Source organism: Natator depressus, chromosome 1 (genome assembly GCF_965152275.1).
Source record: "Natator depressus isolate rNatDep1 chromosome 1, rNatDep2.hap1, whole genome shotgun sequence".
In the NCBI taxonomy this organism is placed as follows: domain Eukaryota; kingdom Metazoa; phylum Chordata; order Testudines; family Cheloniidae; genus Natator; species Natator depressus.
The window spans coordinates 172,131,174-172,154,617 of NC_134234.1; the positions used below are offsets into that span (position 1 = coordinate 172,131,174).

The following is a 23,444-nucleotide window of genomic DNA, read 5'->3' on the forward strand; positions in this document are numbered from 1 at the left end:
AATTTCAGTTCCTATTCTGAACCCTCTTCAGAAAATGCATGATGTCTTCAGGGGGGTTAGACTATATTTTTTATCATAGGGTTATTGAAAACCAGAGTTTAATTAAATTGTGAATGCACAAAACATGGTACAGCTCAGATATTGGCTTATGTGATATGAATCTGAATATACTCAAACCCCATTCTTTAGAGTCTCAGCATTCTCTTCTTTATGAAGTAAATGTGTCAGTTACTTCATTGCATTCAGTTACTCATCAAAGTATAATTTTGTGCATCTGTTCTGCCAGTGCCCCTAAAAAACCTTCTATTATTTGGCAATCTTGTATGTGAAAGTTCTAGGATAATATCTAAAAGCATACTCCTCTTGGATACCCCCATGAGTGGGTCTTTTCTTTGCCTGTGGCTCTCCCAACATTAGCAGACCCATGGATCTCATCTCTCAATATTTAATCAATAGCTAGACATGGGGTTTCCTACATTCTGGGTCCAAGATGCCGGCTCTGACCAGCAAACACAGGCACTGCTCCTTTGTACACTATCACATGAGTAAAATATCAGCCTCAGTGGAACTTAAATTGGTGCTGAGAAACTCATAAAATCAGATAAATTATTTGATGGAAGTTTGTGTCCTAAAAGACTAGGAACAGAACAGTTGTTCCACAATGGATTATTGACAAATGTTTTCCAAAAATATGATGTATTATATCACACACACCGGCCTATGATAATGTAACTCTTCTGCTGGATCGGTGATGAAGTTGTATAACCCGGCATCAAGAAAAGAAATTGTAGGGGCAACAGAATTTTATAGAATGCTAGTGATGTATGTTATGTCATTGCCATGCAGGCAAGCTAGCTGTGCCATGGTGAAGAGAACAGGTTGCACAAGAGAGATGCAAATAAGGAGTCACATAGTCCTTTAAGTTACCAAAAACAAGGCAGGTAACTCATGCTGTGGATGGAATTAAGACTCATGTGAGCCTTTTTTTCTCCTACATGTGAGGTTTGACAATAAATATGCCACTGTCCTCATTTGGAATTTCATTAAGTTCTGCAGTTGTAAAGCTTGATGGTAAGTCATATAAGTCTGTGTTTCTTAAAGTTGGAATTGTTAGAATTTACCAGTATAACAAACCTAGGAAGCCATATATATGCCTGAGTTCTGTTTTAAAATGCCAGTTCATAAGCATCAGCAAAAATAAGTTAACAGTCTGTTACTAGGTTTTCATCGCAGATGTATTGATGCAGTTTTCCAGCTCTTTCCACAGCAGCCTGCACAGCAAAATGCACTCGCATATCTGAAAACACCTGCCACAAGAAAGCTGACTCTCACTTCATCTTGTTAATGAAGGGGATTCCTGTGAATGTAACCAAATCATTTTCCCACAGCTGGATTAACAGAATGTCAGGTTTTGGGTGTGTTTGTCATAGACTGCGTATTAGAGGAATTATCTGAATACAACATATTCCCTCTTTCTGTGTCAGCAACCTCTTTTCTCTATGCAATAGTATGATTAAAAAGGAAAATAAAAACATCACAATGAGACTGTAAATTTTGCTTGCTCTGCAGATGATGTTGACACAATATAAAGTGATTGTACTGTCAATCTGCTGGGATTGCACTCTGATACATTTCTTTGGAAATGACCTGAACTAGAATTTGGTTACTGAGACAATGGAGATGATAATGAAAAACTATCAGTCAAACAAGACGTATATGTAATAATACTAAGTCATTTTTTAGAAAAAGTTGTCCATTCCTCTCTATTTTAGATAAATATTTCAAAATATTTTTGCTCTTGGCTGAGTTTCTATAGAAACTCAATTTTATTGTAGAATACTTTGCAACTATTAGTCCTTAAAGAAAGTGGGAAAGATACAATAACATGAAAATACACTTTTGTACATGCTCCCATAGTCATGTTGGTTTTTCTCCATTTCAGATATGGATAGTCTAGGGATTATACTTGGTCTGTGTGTTTGGTTTTGCTTTATTATTATTATTATAATTATTATTTATTTTATTGTATTTTATTTTAGAATAATTTGGGCCTCATTTATAGGTTTGCAATCTGTTCTGTTTTTCTTTAGAAAATAAATACAATGTTTGATGCATACATATTTTATAGCACAAGGCATAAAACTTATTGTCAGTTTAGAATCTCCTTTCCTTAGTGTACATAAAAAAAAAACCCACCTTCCTACCAGTTGTATAGCAGATAACTATAGGAGAAATCTAAATTACATGAATATGGGGCAATCCAAATAATTGAGCAAGAAGAAGATAATTTTGTGATCCCTTATGCAATAGTTAGCATTTTGTACAATGTAGACTATTTCACAGTGTGACATTAGTCCAGCCATGTTTAAGTTCTGCAACTATCGTACATTTCAAAGGCCATGACAGTATGGATGTCACAAGGGTGAGTTTCCTAACAGAGCTCAAGAAATTGATGAAAAAATAGTGGAATTGCACAAGAAGAAATGTAATAGCATTCTCCTGTACAAAACAATGACTTTACCAAAATATCAAGGGGCAAGATTTTCAAAAACAACTAGTAATTTCGGGAGTCTAAGTGTATGGGTACGTAACCTGACACACCTTAAAAAGGCCTGATTTTCAGAATGTGCTGAGCACTCAATTTTTAAAAATCAACACCCTGTAAAGTGTCTCCAGTTGGGCACCCAAAATCATGAATCTTTTCTGAAAAATCTTTGCCAAAGTCTAATTTGCTAAATGTATTCTTCTGCCTTAGAATAATGTAGGAAAACAACTCAGTATTTCACACTGATGATAGTAAATATTGCCCTTATTTGAAACAAAAATGTAATAGGTATTACTTGATTGCACACTTCCTGGCAGGGATTGATTCAGCCTTGAATAGCACCAGCTTCCACCTCATAACACAGGACAACCCAGAGGAGAAAACTCATCCTGGAGGTGGTTGAAATGGTGCAACCCTGATCAAGTAGAGGTTTTCTGATCCCATATTCTGCATAGATTTACATTATTATGTGTTCTTTGAGTCATGACAATGGACTAGGAACATCTCTTAAGTTTTTGTTAAATTGCAAGATTAGACATTTCTTTGGATCACATGGCCCTGTTCTCTCCTCTGATATATTTACCTAAGGGTATGTCTACACTATGAAATGAGGTTGAATTTATTGAAGTCAAATTTTTAGAAAGCGATTTTATACAGTCGATTGTGTGTGTCCCCACTTAAAACCATTAAGACCATTAAGTCGGCGAAGTGCGTCCACAGTACCGAGGCTAGCGTCGACTTCCGGAGCATTGCACTGTGGGTAGCTATCGCACAGTTCCCACTGTCTCCGCCACTCATTGGAATTCTGGGTTGAGATCCCAATGCCTGATGGGGCAAAAAAGTTTGTTGCAGGTGGTTCTGGGTACATGTCGTCAGGCCCTCCATGAAAGCAATGGCAGACAATCGTTCCGCGCCTTTTTTCCTGGGTTACCTGTGCAGATGCCATACCACGGCAAGCATGGAGCCCGCTCAGCTCACCATCACCATACGTCTCCTGGGTGCTGGCAGACATGGGACTGTATTGCTACACAGCAGCAGCTCATTGCCTTGTGGCAGCAGATAGTGTGATACGACTGGTAGCCATCCTCATCGTCTTCTGGGTGCTCTTGGCCTGCCTCACTGAGGTCAGTTGGGGCGCCTGGGCAGACATGGGTGCTTCTGGCAGACCTCAGTAAAATCTTTCAGGGGTGCCTGCACATAAATGGGAGTGACTCAGGTCATTCTCTTCTTTAAGTTTTGTCTAATGGACATTCAGTCCTGCCTGGAATATTGGCAGAGGGATAGCTCAGTGGTTTGAGCATCGACCTGCTAAACCCAGGGTTGTGAGTTCAGTCTGCTGCCAGCCTACCCCTTGCTCCCCCCTCCCTCCCTCCATGAAAGCAATGGCTGACAATCGTTTCATGCCTTTTTCCGTGCAGGCGCCATATTGCTGTCAGCATTGTCATCCACCCGCCGCTTCTGGTGCCACTCTGCTCTCCTGCTCATGCCATACCATGGCAAGCATGGAGCCCACTCAGATTATTGTGGCAGTTGTGACTGCTCTAAACACCATGCGCATTATCCAGCAGTATATGCAGAACCAGAACCTGCAAAAACAGGCAAGTAGGCGACGGCAGTGCGGTGAGGAGAGTGATGAGGACATGGACACAGACTTCTCTCAAAGTACAGGCCTTGGCAATTTGACCATCCTGGTGACAATGGAGCAGGCTCATGCTGTGGAACGCTGATTCTGGGCCAGGGAAACAAGCACAGACTGGTGGGACCGCATAGTGTTGCACGTCTGGGACGATTCCTAATGGCTGCGAAACTTTCGTATGTGTAGGGCCACTTTTATGGAACTTTTTGACTTCTTTTCCCCTGCCCTGAAGCAGCAGAATACCAAGATGAGAGCAGCCCTCAGAGTTCACAAGTGAGTGGCGATAGCCCTCTGGAAGCTTGCAACGCCAGACAGCTACCGGTCAGTCAGGAATCAATTTGGAGTGGGCAAATCTACTGTTTGGGCTGCTGTGATGCAAGTAGCCCACGCAATCAAAGATCTGCTGATATCAAGGGTAGTGACCCTGGGAAATGTGCAGGTCATAGTGGATGGCTTTGCTGCAATGGGGTTCCATAACTGTGGTGGGGCCATAGACAGAACGCATATCCCTATTTTGGCACCAGAGCACCAAGGCAGCCAGTACATAAACCGCAAGGGGTACTTTTCAATGGTGCTGCAAGCACTGGTGGATCACAAGGGACATTTCACCAACATCAATGTGGGATGGCTGGGAAAGGTACATGACACTCTCATCTTTAGGAACTCTGTCTGTGGGAATGGCTGCAGCAAGGGACTTACTTTCCAGACCAGAAAATAACCGTTGGGGATGTTGAAATGCCTATAGTTATCTTTGGGGACCCAGCCTACCCTTTAATTCCATGGCTCATGAAGCCATACACTGGCACCCTGGACACTAGTCAGGAGCTGTTCAACTATAGGCTGAGCAAGTGCAGAATGGTGGGAGAATGTACATTTGGACATTTAAAAGTGCGCTGGCACAGTTTACTGACTTGGTTAGACCTCAGCAAAACCAATATTCCCATCGTTATTACTGCTTGCTGTGTGCTCCACAATATCAGTGGAGCACATGCTGATTACACGCAGCCAGACACCAGGGCAGTTAGAAGTACAGCAGGGCGCCCTGCGCATCAGAGAAGCTTTGAAAACCAGTTTCATGACTGGCCAGGCTACGGTATGACAGTTCTGTTTCTTTCCCGCCCCCTTGGTTCACTCTATTTCCCTGTAAGCCAGCTGCCCTCCCCTCTCCCCTTTGATCACTGCTTGCAGAGGCAATAAAGTTGTTGTTGTTTCAAATTCAGGCATTCTTTATTAATTTGTCACACAAATAGGGGGAGAACTGCCAAGGTAGCCTGTGAGGGGTGGGGGAAGAGGGAAGCACTGGGTGGGGTGGGGTAGGAGGGAAGGACAAGGCCACACTGCAGTTCAAAACTTATCGAATGCCAGCTTTCTGTTGCTTGGGCAGTCCCGTGGGGTGGAGTGGTTGGGTGCCTGGAGGCAAGATACTTTCAAATCTTGGGGGGGTGAAAGGCTTTTGTTTGTGCTCTTTGTTTACGTTTTGTTCTCTCTTGGGACTGAGAGAGGCCAGACAGAAATCTATCTTCTCCAAGTCTAATCCAAGTCTCCAATATTGCAACCAGTATAGGTAAGCCAGGCAAGGCGGATTAGTTTATCTTTTGTTTTCTGTGAATTTTCCTGGTGTTAAGAGGGAGGTTTATTCCTGTTTTCTGTAACTTTAAGGTTTTGCCCAGAGGGGGACCCTCTGTGTTTTGAATCTGAATACTCTGTAAAGTATTTTCCATCCTGATTTTACAGAGGTGATTCTTTTACCTTTTCTTTAATTAAAATTTTTCTTTTAAGAACCTGATTGATTTTTCATTGTTCTTAAGATCCAAGGGTTTGGGTCTGTGTTCACCTGCACAAATTGGTGAGGATATTATTATCAAGCCTTCCCCAGGAAAGGGGGTGTAGGACTTGGGGGGATATTTTGGGGGAAGACGTCTCCAAGTGGGCTCTTTCCCTGTTCTTTGTTTAAAATGCTTGGTGGTGGCAGTATACTGTTCAAGGACAAGGCAAAGTTTGTACCTTGGGAAAGTTTTTAACCTAAACTGGTAAGAATAAGCTTAGGGGGTCTTTCATGTGGGTCTCCACATCTGTACCCTAGAGTTCAGAGTGGGGAAGGAAACTTGACACCACCTCTCCTCTCACTCGTCCCTCCTGTCCTCGCATTCATTTTGTGCTTTCCTGGACTCTGACATTGTCTCCCTCCACACATTGTGCTGGGCTCTTTCAGCATGGGAGGCCTGCATGAGTTCAGAGAACATTTCATCGCAAGTGCAGTTTTTTCAGCTTCTAATCTTTGATAGCCTCTGGGACGGAGATGATATGTGGAGCGATGAAACATTTGCAGCTGCGGGAGGGAAAAAAGGGAGATTAGTCTTTAAAAAGAGACATTTTAGAGAACAATGGGTAGACTCTTTCACGGTGAACCAAGCTGTTAACATTACATAGCACATGTGCTTTCTTTACAAGGTCACATTTTGCCTCTTATATCGAGGGCCTGCCAGTATGGTGTGAGAGATCATACACGCAGGGCCGGCAGGCAACAGAATTTGGCTTGCAGGCAGACATGGTAAGCCACTGTCTTTTGGCTTCTTTAACCTTCCTAACATGTGGAAATGGTTTAAAAAAGCAGCTCCCTCATTTCACATACCAAGCACCTGTTGGGTTGGCCCTTTAAAATGGGTTGGCCCTTTAAAATGGGTTGGCCATTTAAAAGGAGGTGCTGCGGTTTTCGGGTTAACATGCAGCACAAACCCAACTAACCACCCCACACATGCACACACACACACCCAATTCCTTGGGATGATCGCCTCACCCCTCCCGCCACCGTGTGGCTAACAGCGGGGATGATTTCTGTTCAGCTACAGGCAAACAGCCCAGCAGGAACGGCCAGCTCTGAATGCCCCCTGAATAAAATTCCCCTATTTCAACCAGGTGACCATGAATGATATCACTCTCTTGAGGATAACACAGAGAGATAAAGAACGGCTGTTGCTTGAATGCCAGCAAACACCGGGACCATACGCTGCCATGCTTTGTTATGCAATGATTCCAGACTGCATGCTTCTGGCCTGTCATGGTAAAGTGTCCTACCATGAAGGACGGAATAAGGCTGCCCTCCCCAGAAACCTTTTGCAAAGGCTTTGGGCGTACATCCATATATTTTTCAAATATTTTGGCATTTTGTCTTTTCGAACAGAGTTCTGATAGCACAGATTCATCTCCCCATACAGCGATCAGATCCAGTACCTCCCGTTCAGTCCATGCTGGAGCTCTTTTGCGATTCTGGGACCGCATGGTCACCTCTGCTGATGAGCTCTGAATGGTCACCTGTGCTGATCAGCTCATCACGCTGGCCAAACACCACGTCCCAGCTCCTCCACCTCCATCCCAGCGCTTGCTGCTGCCAAACAGCACAAGCTCTGTGAGGGATGGAGGAGGAGCGGGAACCTGGCACGCTCACGGGAGGAGGCGGGGCTGGGGCGGGAATTTGGGGAAGGAGTCGAATAGGGGCAGGAAGGGGGCGGAATTGGGGCAGGGACTTTGGGGAAGAGGTTGGAATGGGGGCAGGATGGGGGCAGAGGTGTAGTCGGGGCAGGGCCAGTGGCAGAGGCGGGTTAAGCACCTCTTGGCATAATTAGAAGTCTGCGCCTATGGCCCCATGAGCACAAGAGAATTGACCGGGTTCTGAGAATTGGTGCCATGAGTTTTTCTTTGCAGTGTAGACATACCTTCAGATTCTAAATCTGATCTTTTATTGTCTGGCATGGGGTGGTGATAGATTAAAATCATTTTGGGCCTGATGTACAGTCCATTGAAATCCATAGGAGCCTTTCTATCAATTTAATAAGCTTTGGCTCTGAAGCATATAAAATCATTCATTTTTCTTGCACTTTCTTTGGGCTCCGCATTCCTTTCTATAAGTACTTTGGGCATCTTAAAACATCCCCATGCAAAGTATATCTTTTCAAACATCAACACTTATAAGACACAAACATCAGCTGCTCACACAACTTCTAGTAATTTAGTAATCCGATTTTAAATGATTGTTAATACCCATGCTATTCTAAAGAGCTTTCCTTAAGTTAATGTACTAACAAAATTATCATGGTTGTTAGATGCCTTTATACACCAGAGGGTTATGGACATCCTCCAAAATATTTTTGAGCAATATATATTACCCAAGACGGAGTTATCAGACACATGTATATGAGTGCACCAAATCAATAAAAGTGTCCAGCAAAAAGATTAATTAAAATAAAGATTAAAATATTGAAAAGATTAAAACTCATGAGATAATGAGGTGCTGAACACCCTTAACTCACGCTGATTTCAGTAGGAGTTGAGGATACTCAACCAGGAATAGGATTGGGCCCTTAAAGTGACTGCCAAGTGGATACTTTGGTTGTATTACTTATGGATGCAATGCTAAATTCAGTTTTATTTCTGGGTATTTACTCCTAAAATAGTAAACCAAACCGCAATAAACTGTATTCGTAACATTTATTTTCAATTTAAAATTTGCAAATGACAGGTAATTATAAAGCTGATGATTAACATTTACAACTTTGGGTAGCTGTTTGCATAGATATTTTTTATCTTAGACATTATCATCTTCCTTAATGAGAGTTTTGTTTTCCGTTTATACCAGCATATACTGTACATTGATATAACCATTCAGGAATGATATAAAAACTTCATCATACTGACTGAGTGTAAATGAAGATTAATGGTGCAATTAATTTACAAATATCTCCTATAAATATCTGTTCATGTGGATCGCTGCCCTCTTTGTCATGCTTATATGTTTCTTGCAGCAATTCTTAATTGATATAAACTTCCTAGCTGGAAATGAATCTAAAAAAATTGTTACCTAAGAGAAGTATCCCTCTTAGTGACTTTGAAATCTGTCTTGTTGTTTTGCTTACAATTTTTGTGTGTGTTTGTGCTGGATTAATTGCACTTGTATGGGTACTAAGCAAGGAGTCGCAACAAGGTAAGTAGTCAAGATTTAACCTTTAAAGGAGCTCTCTGGTAAGTGTTCAAACTTGGAAGCCAACTGTCGTTGTCACTGTAATTATTTTTCATGTTTCATGCTCTGCTGTGACCACTGTTGCTTTAAAAAGATTCATTACAAACAAGATATGCAAAAATTTAAACACTTCAGGCCTGATCCAAAGTTCATTGAAGTTGATGGGAAGACTCTTATTGTCTTCAGTGGGCTTTTGATCAGGCCCCTGGACTTTAATCTCAATAGTAAAGATTATGATATTTGATCAGATGTGTCAGAGGAAAAATTAAAAGCTACACTGGTTGGGGTATTTTTGTTTTCTTTTGTTTTTCATTAAAGTAGGCGGTATCATTTTTGTAAATGTCCTTTATTGAAATACCATTTTATTTGACAAGCTTCTGGCTTGATCCTCTGAGGTACTGACTTCCATGTAATGTTGCAGATTCTCCGCGTGTCTTGGGATCACATTTTTTCAGAGACAAACAATATTACTAGTTTATGTAACACTTTGATTTGCAGTGCCATCCTGCACAGTACCTTCATCTCCCAACCTTGTGGATAGTGAGATGTGAGGGCACTCAGCTGGTAGTAGGAGGTTCTCGGCACATTGCACAGTCAAGCCCTCGATAGTCAAAGTAGGTTACTGTCACTGTCGATGCTAGTTAGTTTTCCATAGGAAAATGCACTTTCACTAAAATCAAAACATGTCACAGGAATGTGTCAATTTCAATGACATTTCAAATGGGAAAGTGTAGAAACGAATCATTTTAACTTTCTTATTTCTTTTTAAAATACTTTTTGCAAAATCATTAGATGGGGTATGTGGCAGTGAATCTCTCTTTTTTTTTTTTTTTGGTACTACCAGATTGGGTCCTGGCAGCTGAGATAGGTGGGGAAACATCTAGTCTGAAGAGCCTGCTGAGACTTAGGTGTGAGATAGGCACCTGGGTGCCTAGACTGAGGCAGCTGTGTGCACGCTCACTAGCAGATTTTTAGGCACCATGGGGACATGAATGGCAGAAATTTTGCTGCTCTAGAGGCTTTAGATGCCTATAGAGTTGGGCAGCATCTGGTCAGGGGGGTCAAGGACTTCACTGGTGCTGAAATGTTGGATTTAGGTGCATAAAGTGGCAGTGAGGTGTCTGTCCTTTTCTGGATCTAGCCCTTACTACCTACTTGCACATAATTTTTTTTTCATAGATTATAAAGCCACAAGGGACCACTGTGATCTTCTAATCTGACCTTTTGCATACCACAGGCCATAGGATATTCCTTGAATTAATTCCTGTTTGAACTTGTTTTTTATAAACTCATCCACACAATCATGTATGTTCTGATAGAAAAGGTCAGTCACACATGTCATATAATAATTAGTTCAGTGAAAGCAGTACTTTCTCAAAGGGGTGTATGTGTATATAGAAGTTCACAGAGCTTTTAATTGTAGAAAGCCAACAAGGTGAGACTTGGTGCCTGCAGTCCAAGAACTTACAAACTTTTAATGGCTCATTGCCCACCATGCTTCCCTTGCATCAGTTAGTTGCTCTAGCTGGAGGAAGCTGACCAGTCATTGCCTCTTTCAGCAGGCAATATAGTGGTTCCAGGAAGCTCTGAAATGAAGATATACTTGAAAGTAATGGGATTAGAAAAAAATAGCATGGATTTAAAGATGTTAGCATTGTGAAATAGTGTCCTTTAAGCAGCAGAAAAGAATCTGACTTTTCTTTTGAAACCAGTGCAACACAAAGAAAAGCTCTGAATAGAATGTGAAAGGAGAGAGTAGCAATATTTTATGATGATCTTTATTGGAAAAGTCAAATGCAACCTCTTGCTTACATCTCTACATAATTCAACACTTCCACTGTTTTGTTTTTCTTTAAATAATCCAACTGAAGTATATGAAAACAGTCATGCAGCCACAGGAACATTTAAAATGCTGTCAGGAGCATCATTCAGCCCTGGTTTACAAGACAACTCATCAGCTGACTTCAAGGCTCTTGCCTTTGATGTTCAACAATTGGTAAGAGTCTGTGATTAACTCAAGAGGATATAACAGATAACATGCCATTAACTGTATTGATTTCTTAAAGGCATCTAATATCGGTTGGGAAATTTCTGACAAAACATTTTTGGAAAATGCAGATTCATCAAATATGAGATGGTTCCATCAGAAACCTGCCTGGGGATTCAGCTAGACCAGGACACTGGGATCCCTTGGTCCCTGTCCTCAATGCCATGGCCTGGCTATCTAGGAGCCCTGGCAGCTGGTGACTGAAATTGACATGATTCTTGTCCCTTTAACCACTGTTAATCAAATAGCAGCAGTGAAACTGACAAAAATGTCAATTTCAGTCACCTCAAGGAGCATATTTCATTTAGGAAGAAAAACATGTGTGGTGTTAAAATCATAATTGTAATGTGTAATTGTGTATATTTCTAACTTGTAGTTCTTCAGAATTTTTCATATTTTTGTATAGATAAATGAAATCTATCAAGCAAGTCAGCTGAAGAATGAATATAAGAACTCTGAAGTTTTGCAGTTCAAGTGGGTATATACTGTAGTTCATAATTTTTAAGTTTAAAAATCCTCATTAGATTATGAATCTCAACAGTGCCTAAAAAAGATTTTGTCTCTCAAAGGGGTCCGTTGAGACATTTCATCTCTCCCCTTCCTTTGATGAACACTATTGTGAAAAGCATAGTGTAGTTATATTCCTCCACAGTGTAGTTATATTCTTCTCAGAACCTATTGATGCAATGCCAAGCCTTGGCCAAAGGGTGTCAAGCAATGTACAGTAATTCTCTTCCACAGCCAGAAAATTGTCAAAATTTTAATGAAAAATAATTTTAAAAATCTGTAAATTTTTTCACAGAAAATGTGTTTGCCTTTTTTCAAGCCCTACTGAGTGTGCTTCATCCGGCGTGGTCCCAGACCCTGGCGGCTTAGAGAACTAGAGACAAGTTCAAGATTGAGGGACAGATCCTCAGCTGGTTTAAACTGACCTAGCACCAATGGAGATACATCAATGTACGACAGTTTAGGATCAGTTCTTCTTGGTGGTGGTAGAGATTAGGCTACTATTATAACCCAGACAGACCCACACCTCGTGTATTTTGAACAGTATAAAACATGTGGGGTATACTCTGTTTTATTAAAGGATGGTTAGCTTTATTTCCCTCATGCCAGTTATGCCACAAGCCTAACTAAACTTGAGTTCAGTCCAATCTGCTCATGTTTTAATGCGGCCCTGATTCAGCAGAGCATCTGCTCAGGACCATCCCTATTCACTAAACAACTTCAGGACATGCTCAAGTCCCAATCATTTCAATGTAGCTTCAAAGGTATACAGCAGAGCACTTGACCACATGCTTAGGGATGGATCGCTGAATCAGAGCCTGAGAGTTCAAAACAGGCTCAAAATCAGGTCATCAAACAATGTTCACTTGTACAAGGGCAGGAGACATCAGTGCTATTGAAGCAGAAAGTAATGCTCCTGAACAATATTTGTGGGTGTACCATACATTCAAGGATTGTATCAGACAGACAGAGGAGCATGTAATTACTATGCCCCTAACAGTATTTTCTCCCACACAATCTTCCAAAATAATAAAATAAAGCATCTGATTCTCCATTACTCCATTGCAGAGTGGGTGTACAACACTGCTTTTCTGATCTAGTAGCATTGTAAACCCACTCTGCATTGGCATAAATGACTACAGAGAATCAGGCTTTCAGTAAAGAAAAGAGAGGACACATGGAAACCCAACACTGCATTTTCCTTCCTTTTAATACAACTGTGAGAGACTGAAATGAGAAAAACAGAGAAAGAGAGAGAGAAAGGATCCCAGAGCAGCACTATGAATATGTATTTAAAGAGTAGGGTATTCATATATTTGTAAAGAGCTGTTTTTTCCATTTATAAGCATACAGGAGGAGATGTTAGTGAGCATGAAATATTCTCCCACAACCATTTTCCTAAGCATAGATGATTACATATGTAATATTATTTCTATTTTTATGAGCTTTAAAATAACATGGAGAGGTGTTTCATTATAGTTTCGGTCACTAACCATGGCTAGGCTGTTGTTTGCCACACGCTGGCTCAGTCAAAGCTAGCACAGGTACATTTACCCAAGACAGAAATTACACCCCCGGAGCAATGTAGATTTACCCTAAGTGGGTTGATTTTCCTGAGGTTTGAGGCTTCCTCTTCCCCTCCCCCCAATACACTCCTATTAACTTATGCCCTCTAGACATTTTATGGCAAAATAGATTTTTTTCCTTTTCTTTTCCTTTTGTGCAGGTAAAGTGGGAGCCAGACCCCTGTGAAGTCACAGGGAGACTCCATTGACTTCAAAGGACTTTGTATCAGGCCCCTGAATTCTTTGGAATAATCTCTATTCCTGTCCACTGTGCAAATACTTAAATTATTACTTTGACTCAGCAATTATTTTCTACTTGACTCTTCATAAAAAATCGTTTACCCTTTTGGGAAATCTGATTATTGTTTCACCCTTGGAACTCGGCTGAGTCACAAAGACAGCAATAAAAGCTTTTGTTTATTCAGCATGGCCTAGAGGTTATCAGAATCCTTTAAGAAATTAGTCTTTTAATATATTGCAAACTGTGCTCAGTGCAGTGATAAGATTAATCACCTCATATCAAAGAATGCTGTTGAATCAGTGGCAGTCTGCTAGCACAAATACTTTGCAATAAGGGCGGTCACTGCTGTTTTTCAGCAGGGAGAGAAAATGTCCTTTTCTCCAGTAAGCAACATTATATATTCAACTCAACCAAGATGTTGCTATAAGTATAGACCTGAATAACAAGGGTTACTAATAGAGCTGGGTGAATACATACATTTTCAGTTTGATAGCAGTTCTGAAAAATCAGGAGGAAATTGTTTGAGGCTGACTCGAAACTGAATTTTGGGGCAATTTTTGGTGAATCGAAAAACCAGAAAAAAATGTTGCAGGTTAAACTACATGTTGTTTTTTTTCAATTGCAGACAACTTTAAATGTTTCTTAATAAAAGCCAAAGAAATATAAGGGACTTAAGGCCACTCACAAAACAGAAGGAGGATGGGGTGCTGTCCTCCTTTATATCAAGGGCACTTACCAGGAGCGTTGGAAACCTGAGTTCATATCTCCACTCTGGAGCAGGAACTTGATCCCAGGTCTCCTATATACCAGGTGACTGCCCTAACCACCTGGCTATTTGGTATCCCTTCAGTTTTGCCTGTTGAAGCTGTTCCACTTTGTATTCAATAGTGAAATATTCATTGGGCAAAAGAGAGAGAAAGAAACTCTCTATCTTGGTGATTAGAGTATTCACCTGGGAAGGGGGACACCCAGGTTCCAGTTAATATTTTTTTTGAAAGTGGGACAGCTTCAAGGGGAAAGACCCAGTATCTTGGTGGTAAGGACAGCTATCAGGGATATGAGAGACCTTGGTTCAAGTTTCATCTCCAGAGTGGGGATTCAAACCTGGGTTTCCTACAGTCCAGTTGAGTGTGATTGCTAGTGGTCTTAAGGGATACCACCACCACCTTCTGACTTATGGGAATGGCACCTAAGTCACCTTGTGAATCTAGCCCCCAGAATCAAACTTTCAGTTTGGACATGTCAAAACGAACCTTTTTGAAATTTCTCATATTTTTTTCAAGTGAGACAATTTTCCAAAGTCGATAAAAATTCACCACATTTTGGTTGTCACAAATCTGTATTTATTAGTGAAATAATGTTTCTGCAGAAAATTTTGCCCTGCTCTAATTACCAGGGCATCACTTTAAATGAAAGCCTGTCCCCAAAGAAATTAATGGAAGTTTTGCCATTGACTTCAGCGAAAACATGATTTCACACCGTATTGTTTCATGCGAGCAGTCCCAGTGCTTATCGAATCCACCTGACGCAAACATACTTAACTTTGGGGTCACAAAAATAAGTACTTTACATGATGTTTTATCATGTGGATATTTCAAGGCTATTGTCATTGTTATAAAGCCTAAAATGCGAGACCTAATCAAGACTCAGTGTGGGTTTAGCTAAACACAGGTCCTGATTCTCCTTTCATTTACACCAGTATAACACAATTGACTCCTTTGATTTAAATGGAGTTACTTTTGATTTACAGCAATGTAAGTGAAAGGACAATCAGGCTTCAAGTTTCTAAGGTGTTGAGTACTTTTTAAAAATTATCTCCCTTCACCATATCTCTAGCTGCTCATCCATTATACCCTGACAGTTTGAGTTTGGTGGATGGAACCTATTATTAGAATGAGATCCTCATTAGATTCATATATTCTATAGCCGGCAGGGACCACTGTGATAGTCTAGTCTAGGGATCAGCAATGTTTGGCACGTGGCCCGCCAGGGTAAGCCCCCTGGCGGGCCGGGGCAGTTTGTTTACCTTCCATGTCCATTTACCTGCCACAGGTATCCCTAGGCCCGTGCCACTTTCCGCAGCCCCCATTGGCCTGGAGCAGCGAACCGCGGCCAGTGGGAGCTGCGATCGGCCGAACCTGTGGACGCAGCAGGTAAACAAACCGGCCCGGCCCGCCGGGGGCTTACCCTGGCAGGCTGCGTGCCAAAGTTGCCGATCCCTGATCTAGTCTGATCTCTTATATAAACACAGGCAACAGAACTTCACCAAAATAATTCTTGTTTGAACTAGAGTATATATCTTTTAGAAAAAAAATGTAATCTTGATTTTAAAAAACAATATGTCAAATATGTTATTCACTTGGTATTTTGTGTGATTAACTTGTTTTTTCTTCTGTGGTTTTTTCTGTTTGGCAGAAATGGCAGCATTATCGTAATATTCAACCTATACTTTGCACAGTGGGTATCTAATGAGAAAGCAAAGAATGAACTTGTTTTAGGAACTCAAGCAAATAAAACTAGCCTTTTGCAGACTATTAAGATTGATGTGAACAGCATAGAAATCACAGGTAACTATGAAAATTATTTGCTTTCTTTGAAACCTTGAAATGTAAGTCAATTGCAGACATTGGCACTCAATCCTGCAATGGCATATATGCAGGTATACAAGTCCACCCATGAAAATTCCATTACAGGAGATTCCTTTACTAGCTGGCACAACAGAGGCTACATAAGTTGTAGGGAAGAAGGCCCAAATCCTCAGTGGGAGTTAGGTACCTAAATACTTTGGAAAATCTTGACCAATAGCCTGTGAGCTGTTCACAAGTGATCTTCTTTAGCCAACCTGGAAGCAGCATTCACAAACCACACTGGGAGCGATGCACAGTCATCTTCACAGAAGGGTGTGTCAGCGTGATATATACGCTTTAAAAGGGAAACAAGAGGGTAAAATAATGGTGGACGCCCAGTGAAATTCATAATATTAATCCTTTATTTATGGTGTCCATCATTTGTGATGCCTACCAATGTCCTTCAAGGTAATGTAATTAAGGCCCAACAATATTATTTCATAAGTAAATACAATTCTTTTACCCAACATTTGGACCAAGGGTAGTGAGAGGTTCTAGTGTTCATAGAAAGTGAGATGTTCTGCTTTGCTTGTGAAGGCAGATAAGGGAAGGAAGTGGGATCTCATGTAAGTGGAAACAAACATTAAGAACGGAATTTAAAAGGATTTGATGATTCAGTTTCATTTAACCAGAAAGGAAAAACTCTGAGTTGTCAATAAGTGGATGAGGTGATCTAAGCATCATAAATATGATTAAAAAGTGGTGGTAGGACCCTCGATACCCAGAGGGAAGAGATGTATGAGTAATGGATAAGACCTGGTCCAAAACCCAGTGAAATAAGTAGGAATCTTCCCATTGACTTCAATGAGTTTCGGAACAGGCTGACAGTGAGGAAGAGAATAAAAAATTAATCTGAATCCCTTGAAGTGGAAGTTGATTAACTCACATTTTTAACCTTGTTTGAGACACTATTAAGTGGCTACTGATTGCCTTCATAAGGGGAGAGAGACATCTGGTGGATAAAGTTTCTTATACTCTATATACTAAAGGCACATTTCATGCTAGGTACTTTAGGTATTCAATGACTAAATTCAGAGCCATGACATCATTATTTATCTTGACTATTTGCACCATCTAGAAGTTTTTTTTTTTTCTATAAAACAGCACATCATTGTGGGAAATGATTGACCACTATATCCCAGAAATTCTGTAGAAGAAAATTATGAACTGAAAGGGTGATATATCTACTTGTGAGCTTCGGAGTAGCCAAACTTTTGTTGCTGTGAGAGATTAACAGGTCTGACTTAAAATGAGATAACAACTGTGTATTCCTCCAGGACTACTGCAACAATGTGATATCAGGAATTGAACATCCAATTAATCATTAGAATGAAAATTGTACATAGCACTTTAACTTCCTAAATCTCAACATACTATAGCAAGAAAAGTCTCATCTCCATTTTACAGATGAGGAAATTTAGGCACAGAGGTGAAGTGATTTGTCCATGCTCCCACAGCTTCCATAGTGATAGAAAGTAACTTTCTTTTTGGAAAATTGCTGCCATACCACATTTTAATTTCAGCTCATTTAACTGATCCAAATATTGTCTTATGAGATGCAGGTGCCTCAAGGAGTACTGTGATATAAATGGTAATATGACTCAAGATGGCTGCTTGAAAAGATATTTCCCTTCTGACAGTCACAGATGAGTCCCCATGAGTCCCCAGACACACATTCTCTATAAAATCCTTCTTGAAGAGGAGAAGGAATAGAGATTGAGGAGCCTGTGTGCATGAGAGAGAGTTGGGAGAAAGGGCTTGATGTGGAATGGTAAACCTTGGTGAGCTTGCAGAGTGGGAGGAAAAGCTGCAAGAGAGGTAGGATATTCACCAGGAGAGAATTGGAAAATTTCAGATGGCTCAGAGGAACATTCAAGTAAAGAAATATTTGAGGTAGTCCTACACTAATGTGAAACTCCAAAATACTTTATACAGAAAATTTACACTTAACTTGATTTTGTTCCAACAGCTCCTGAAACTCTGACTACAAGCCCACCTCTAACATCATCAGGTCAGTACTTCTTGTAAATGAAAACTAGCTTGTGTGCCCAAGTAAGGTACGATAACAAACGTAGGGCCAGATATTCATCCTGTGTGAATTGGCATAGCTGCATTGACTTCATTGGAGATGCACTTCAGTACAGCAACTGGGGAGCTGGTCAATAAAGTGATATGTCATTTGAAGTAATACCCTAGATAATCTAAGACGCTTGGATTTGAACTCACCTATAATGAGGAGACAAACTTTTGTATTTTGTATGGAAGTCCTTGGAGTCTAGTGATTTAAACCAGTCTGGAAAAAAAATAAAAACAAGCATAAATCTTTGCCCACCCATTGACTCCAAACAAAAACTTTGTAAAGGTTCAGATTGGTTTAGATAAGGCCAGAGCTATCCATCCTTATGTTGTGAGAGATGGTTAGTGCAACAACTTTCCTAAGCTTTGGTTCCATTCTCAATGGAAATCTTATGGGGAAAGGCACACTTAGGTTTCCCTGGACACGGGGATGCTGCCACAGCTGCTGGGCCTTACAAATTCAGAATCAAAGGTGAGCAATTAAAGCCAGTTGGAAGAGAGTCAAAGGGAGAGACTGAAATATGTAACGATCCCCTTGTGTAATTCAGAGCTAACTTGACCCTGCATGCAATTGTAATGAGAGAAAGTTGTACCCTAAATGATCAATCACTACGTACACACAAGCATCTTTGTTGTCAACTACACCACACACTTTGCACCTGATTTTCAACTCAGGTCTGTTCTTTCTCCAAAAACAAAGCCTCTATCTCTTGAGCTGAAAGATGCTCTTCTTTGGCTGTGATAACATATCTTTTTTTGAGATAAAGATGAGATGATCACACTTGAGGTCTTGGCAATAGTACATACGCACAATAACCAATACCTTAATCAGCAGCCAAGGGCCTATGGTAGAGGAAGAAGGTGCTTCGGGAGGAGTAGGGTAAGAAGAAAAAAGTAGACTATTGTTAGAAAGGTTAGGAGGAAGATGTTGATGGGATAACCAACAGATAAGCACCCAAACTTTTCAGATTTTTTTTTGAGAACCATCAAAAAAGTAAATCTACACACTAGAGTGTTTACAGATATAGATTAGAACTAAACTAAGGTTATCTCAACTATGTTTTGTTCTAGCAGAGCCTGCGAATCTCACTACAAGTCCCCTTCCATCAGCTTCAGGTCAGAACCTTTGCATATCATGAGAATACAAGATAATGCTATTGTTTGTTAATGGAAGAACCTGGTATTTACCTGAAGTCTCTCTCTCTCTCTCTCGGTTTGCATGCATACACACATATATGATGAGATTAGCTTAATAAATCATGAGATTTAAAAATAACATATGTTGGATTATTTATGTTATGTTATGGATTGTTGACCTTTTAAAGTTAACATTTTCAAGCTTTTCTACAAAGCCAAGAGCAACAGAAACTTAACTATTTAGAAAATCAAAACTGAGATTCTCACCTGACTCCAGGAGCTGGAGTTTTGAGACTCATGAGAGTCGGTGGCTTTGCTTGACGCTGGACAATGTCAGAGTAGCAAATATGGGCTTCTTTAAAGCAATAATTAACACTTTTCCAATAGTGGGAAGATTTTTATTAGGCCTTTAAGGGATAGGAAATGTGCTCCTGAAATGTTTTAATCTTGAGGTTGCTTTGTTTATATAATTTCAGAACCACTCACTACAAGCAAGTCTTCAGGTTGGTAACTTAAATATAGTGAAAAGGTTGATGTTTTACATAGAAGACTTTGGTATCCATTCACTTGTACAAATGATGGGCCTGAGCCTACAAATACTTCATACATAGACTTTCCATTGACTGAAAAGGGAGAGCCATGCACAGAGCAGACCTTTCAAGATTGGGTCCTAAACACAAAGGATATTGTATAGTATACTGTGTTGGATTAATAGAGCTATTTTTGCAAATCGTGGACTATAGGGGATATTTTGAAAAGCACAAATTACAGTCAGGTGCTTAATTCCCACTGGCTTTCAGTGGAAGTTTTGTACCTATCTGCCTGTAGCAGGGTGGTCACCCGCTCCTGCCTGGAAGGACTTAAAATGGTACTGGGAGAGGGCCGGGGCTGGGAGCCTTAGGCTGGGCTGAATGGGAGGCAGCCTCAGATTGGCCACGCCCCAAACAGACTCAGCTGACCCTATAAAGGGGCTGCTGGGCTGAAGCTCAAGAGACTCTCTCTAGCTTCTGAGAGGGAGGGACATGGCTGCAGGGACCTAAGCAGAGTACCTAGATTAGAGCAGGGCTGGGGAAGGGCCTAAGGAACTGGGGAGCTCCAGCCAGAAAAGCCCCAGGCTGCGGCCTAGCATTAGGCCCAACAGGTACTGGGGCTTCAGGGGACAGCCCAAGGTGAGACAGAGGCAGCAGGTCCAAACTCAACCTTGCCTGTGATGAGTGGCTTATACTGCAGTCTGCCCCAGGGCGTGGGGGCTAGCTGGTGACTGGCAGGAGCCTACGACTGAGGCGAGGTAGGGATAGGGGGTGGGAGGTCCCCCAGGGAGGGGAGACCCTGCAAGTGAGGGGTTACTGCCAGGGGTCAGCACCCCAGCATACAAGGGGCACCAGGTCCTGGAGGGACACGAGGGCCCGGTGTAAGTGGGACACCGGCCTGAAGAGGGCGCTCCAAGGCTGGAAGTGGAGCTAATTCCCAGGACACCAGCAGGAGGTGCCGCAGGGTTGAGTCCCACACTCTTACACTGCCATGTGTACCTTTGAAAATATTTCCCAGAATCATTAATTAGTGCAAAGTATGAGAAACACAAATGCATTTCAGATATGTCTAAGCATTTGTAATTTTTACATGTACAGTAGCAATTTATACTCCTCTATGGATTGTGATTTAGAGGTAATTTGTTTTTCAGTCTTAAAATAAAAAAAAGAAGCATTTTCAAACAAAATACCAGTTTTCTTATGCCCAGAAGATAGCAGTGCAGTTTGGTTTTTTGAATAGGAATAAAAATGGAATTGAAGATATCTTTTGTAAACACAACCCTCTTATTGCATATTAATTTCACTCAAAGCATATCTCTGGATATTTGGTGTAGTTTTGTTGGTGTTTTTTTCATTGCGTCTAGAAATGTACTAAGTTCAAGCATCTCACCAAGATTTGTGATCATTCCCTTTGCTGATACTTCAGTGAAGAGTTAGAATTGAATGGTATATTTAAGGTTCTTCTACTTATCCTTGGTGGTTGTCGTAGAGAAAGTTGGAATTCCCATTTCACATTTGCAGTGCCCTGTCCAACATTCTTATTCTGCATAAAACAGGCTATGATATAAAGGCTATGAAGTGTATGGCCTATTGCTTGAGTGCAAATGGCAGATTTTCTTTCTTACACCTTCACTTTGTATTGCAAATATTTTATTTACAGGGTTGTTGCAAAGAAGCTAAATGAATTATTTGCAATTGGGCTTCACTGCAGAGGATGTAAGGATGATTCCTACACAGAAGCCATTCTTTTTTTAGATAACAAATCTGAGGAACTGTCTCAAACTGAGGTGTCAGTGGAGGAGGTTTTGAAACAAATTGATTATTTAAACAGTAATAAGTCACCAGGGTCAGATGGTATTAGGGTGACCAGATGTCCCGATTTTACAGGGACAGTCCTAATTTTGGGGTCTTTTTCTTATATAGGCTCCTATTACCCCCCACCCCCTGTCCCATTTTTTCACATTTGCTGTCTTGTCACCCTAGATGGTATTCACCCAAGAGTTCTGAAGGAACTCCAATCTGGAATTGCAGAACTACTAACTGTGGTATATAGTCCATTGTTTAAATCAGTCTGTCTACCAGATGACTGGAGCAGGGCTAATATAACAATTTTTTTAAAAGGCTCCAGTTGCAATCCTGGCAATTACAGGCTGGTAAGCCTAACTTCAGTACCAGGCAAACTGGTTGAAATTATAGTATAGAATAGAATTACCAGACACATGGGTGACAACAATATGTCGGGGAAGAGTAAATATGGCTTTTGTAAAGGGAAATCATGCTTCACCAATCTATTAGAATTCTTCGAGGGTGTCAACAAGTATTCAGACAAGGGTGATCCAGTGTTATAGTGTACTTGGACTTTCAGAAAGCTTTTGACAAGGTCCCTCACCAAAGGCTCTCAAGCAAAGTAAGCAGTCATGGCATAACAGGAAAGTTCTTTTATGGATCAGTAACTAGAGATAAGAGATAGGAAAAAAAGGGTAGAAATAAATGGTCAGTTTTCACAGGAGGGAGAGTTAAATAGCCAGGGCCCCCAAGGATCCATATTGGGACCCATGCTGTTCAACATGGTCATAAATAGTCTGGGAAAAGGGGTAAACTGTGAGGTGGCAAAGTTAGCAGACAATACAAAATTTCTCAAGATAGGGAAGTCCAAAGTGAAGAGTTACAAAGTGATCTCAGAAAACTGGGTGACTGAGCAACAAAAGGTGAAATTCAGTGTTGATGAATGCAAAGTAATGCACATTGGGAAAAAAAAACCCTAACTGTACACACAAAATGGTAGGTCTAAGTTAGCTGTTACCTCTCAAGAATAGTTCTGTGAAAACATCTGCTCAGAGTGCGGCAGCAGTCAAAAAAGCTAAGATTGTTAAGAATCATCACGAAAGGAATAGATTATAAAACAGAAAATACCATAATGCCACTATATAAATCCATAGTATATCCACACCTTGAATACTATGTGAAGTTCTGGTTTCCCCAGCTTAACTATATATAATTACAATTGGAAAAGTTGCAGAGAAGGGCAACAAAAATTATTAGAGGTATGGAATAGCTTCCAAATGAGGAGAGATTTAAAACGCTGGGACTTCATTTTAGAAAAGAGATGACTAAGAGGGATATGATAGAGGTCTACAAAATCATGAATGGTGTGCAGAATGTGAATAATGAAGTGTTATTTACCCCTTCACATAACAAAATCACCAGGGGTCACCCAATGAAATTAATAGGCATCAGGTTTAAAACAAAGAAAAGGAAGTACTTCACTCAATGCATAGTCAACCAGTGGAACTCATTGCCAGATGTTGTGAAGACCAAAAGTATAACTGGGTTCAAACAAGAATTAAATTAATTCATGAATAGGTTCATCAATGGCTATTAGTCCAAAATAGTCAGGGATGCAACCCCTTTCTCTGGGTGTCCTTAAACCTGTGATTCCCAGAAGGTGGAGGACAAGATAGATCACCCAATAATTGTTCTGTTCTGTTGATTCCCTCTGAAGCATCTGGCACTAGCCAT

At 40.8% G+C, this 23,444-nt stretch overlaps 1 protein-coding gene across 1 annotated transcript in view; it reads left to right on the forward strand.

Annotated features, from left to right (window-relative positions):
* Positions 1–9,014: 9,014 nt before the first annotated feature.
* TMPRSS15 (transmembrane serine protease 15) overlaps positions 9,015–23,444 on the forward strand; it is an 84,249-nt gene continuing 69,819 nt past the window's right edge. Inside the window, exons 1-7 of the mRNA XM_074945810.1 lie at positions 9,015–9,159; positions 11,067–11,191; positions 11,649–11,716; positions 15,971–16,140; positions 18,167–18,193; positions 19,872–19,898; positions 22,625–22,645. Of these exons, the coding sequence (XP_074801911.1) occupies positions 9,015–9,159; positions 11,067–11,191; positions 11,649–11,716; positions 15,971–16,140; positions 18,167–18,193; positions 19,872–19,898; positions 22,625–22,645 (583 nt within the window). The remainder of the gene's footprint in view (positions 9,160–11,066; positions 11,192–11,648; positions 11,717–15,970; positions 16,141–18,166; positions 18,194–19,871; positions 19,899–22,624; positions 22,646–23,444) is intronic.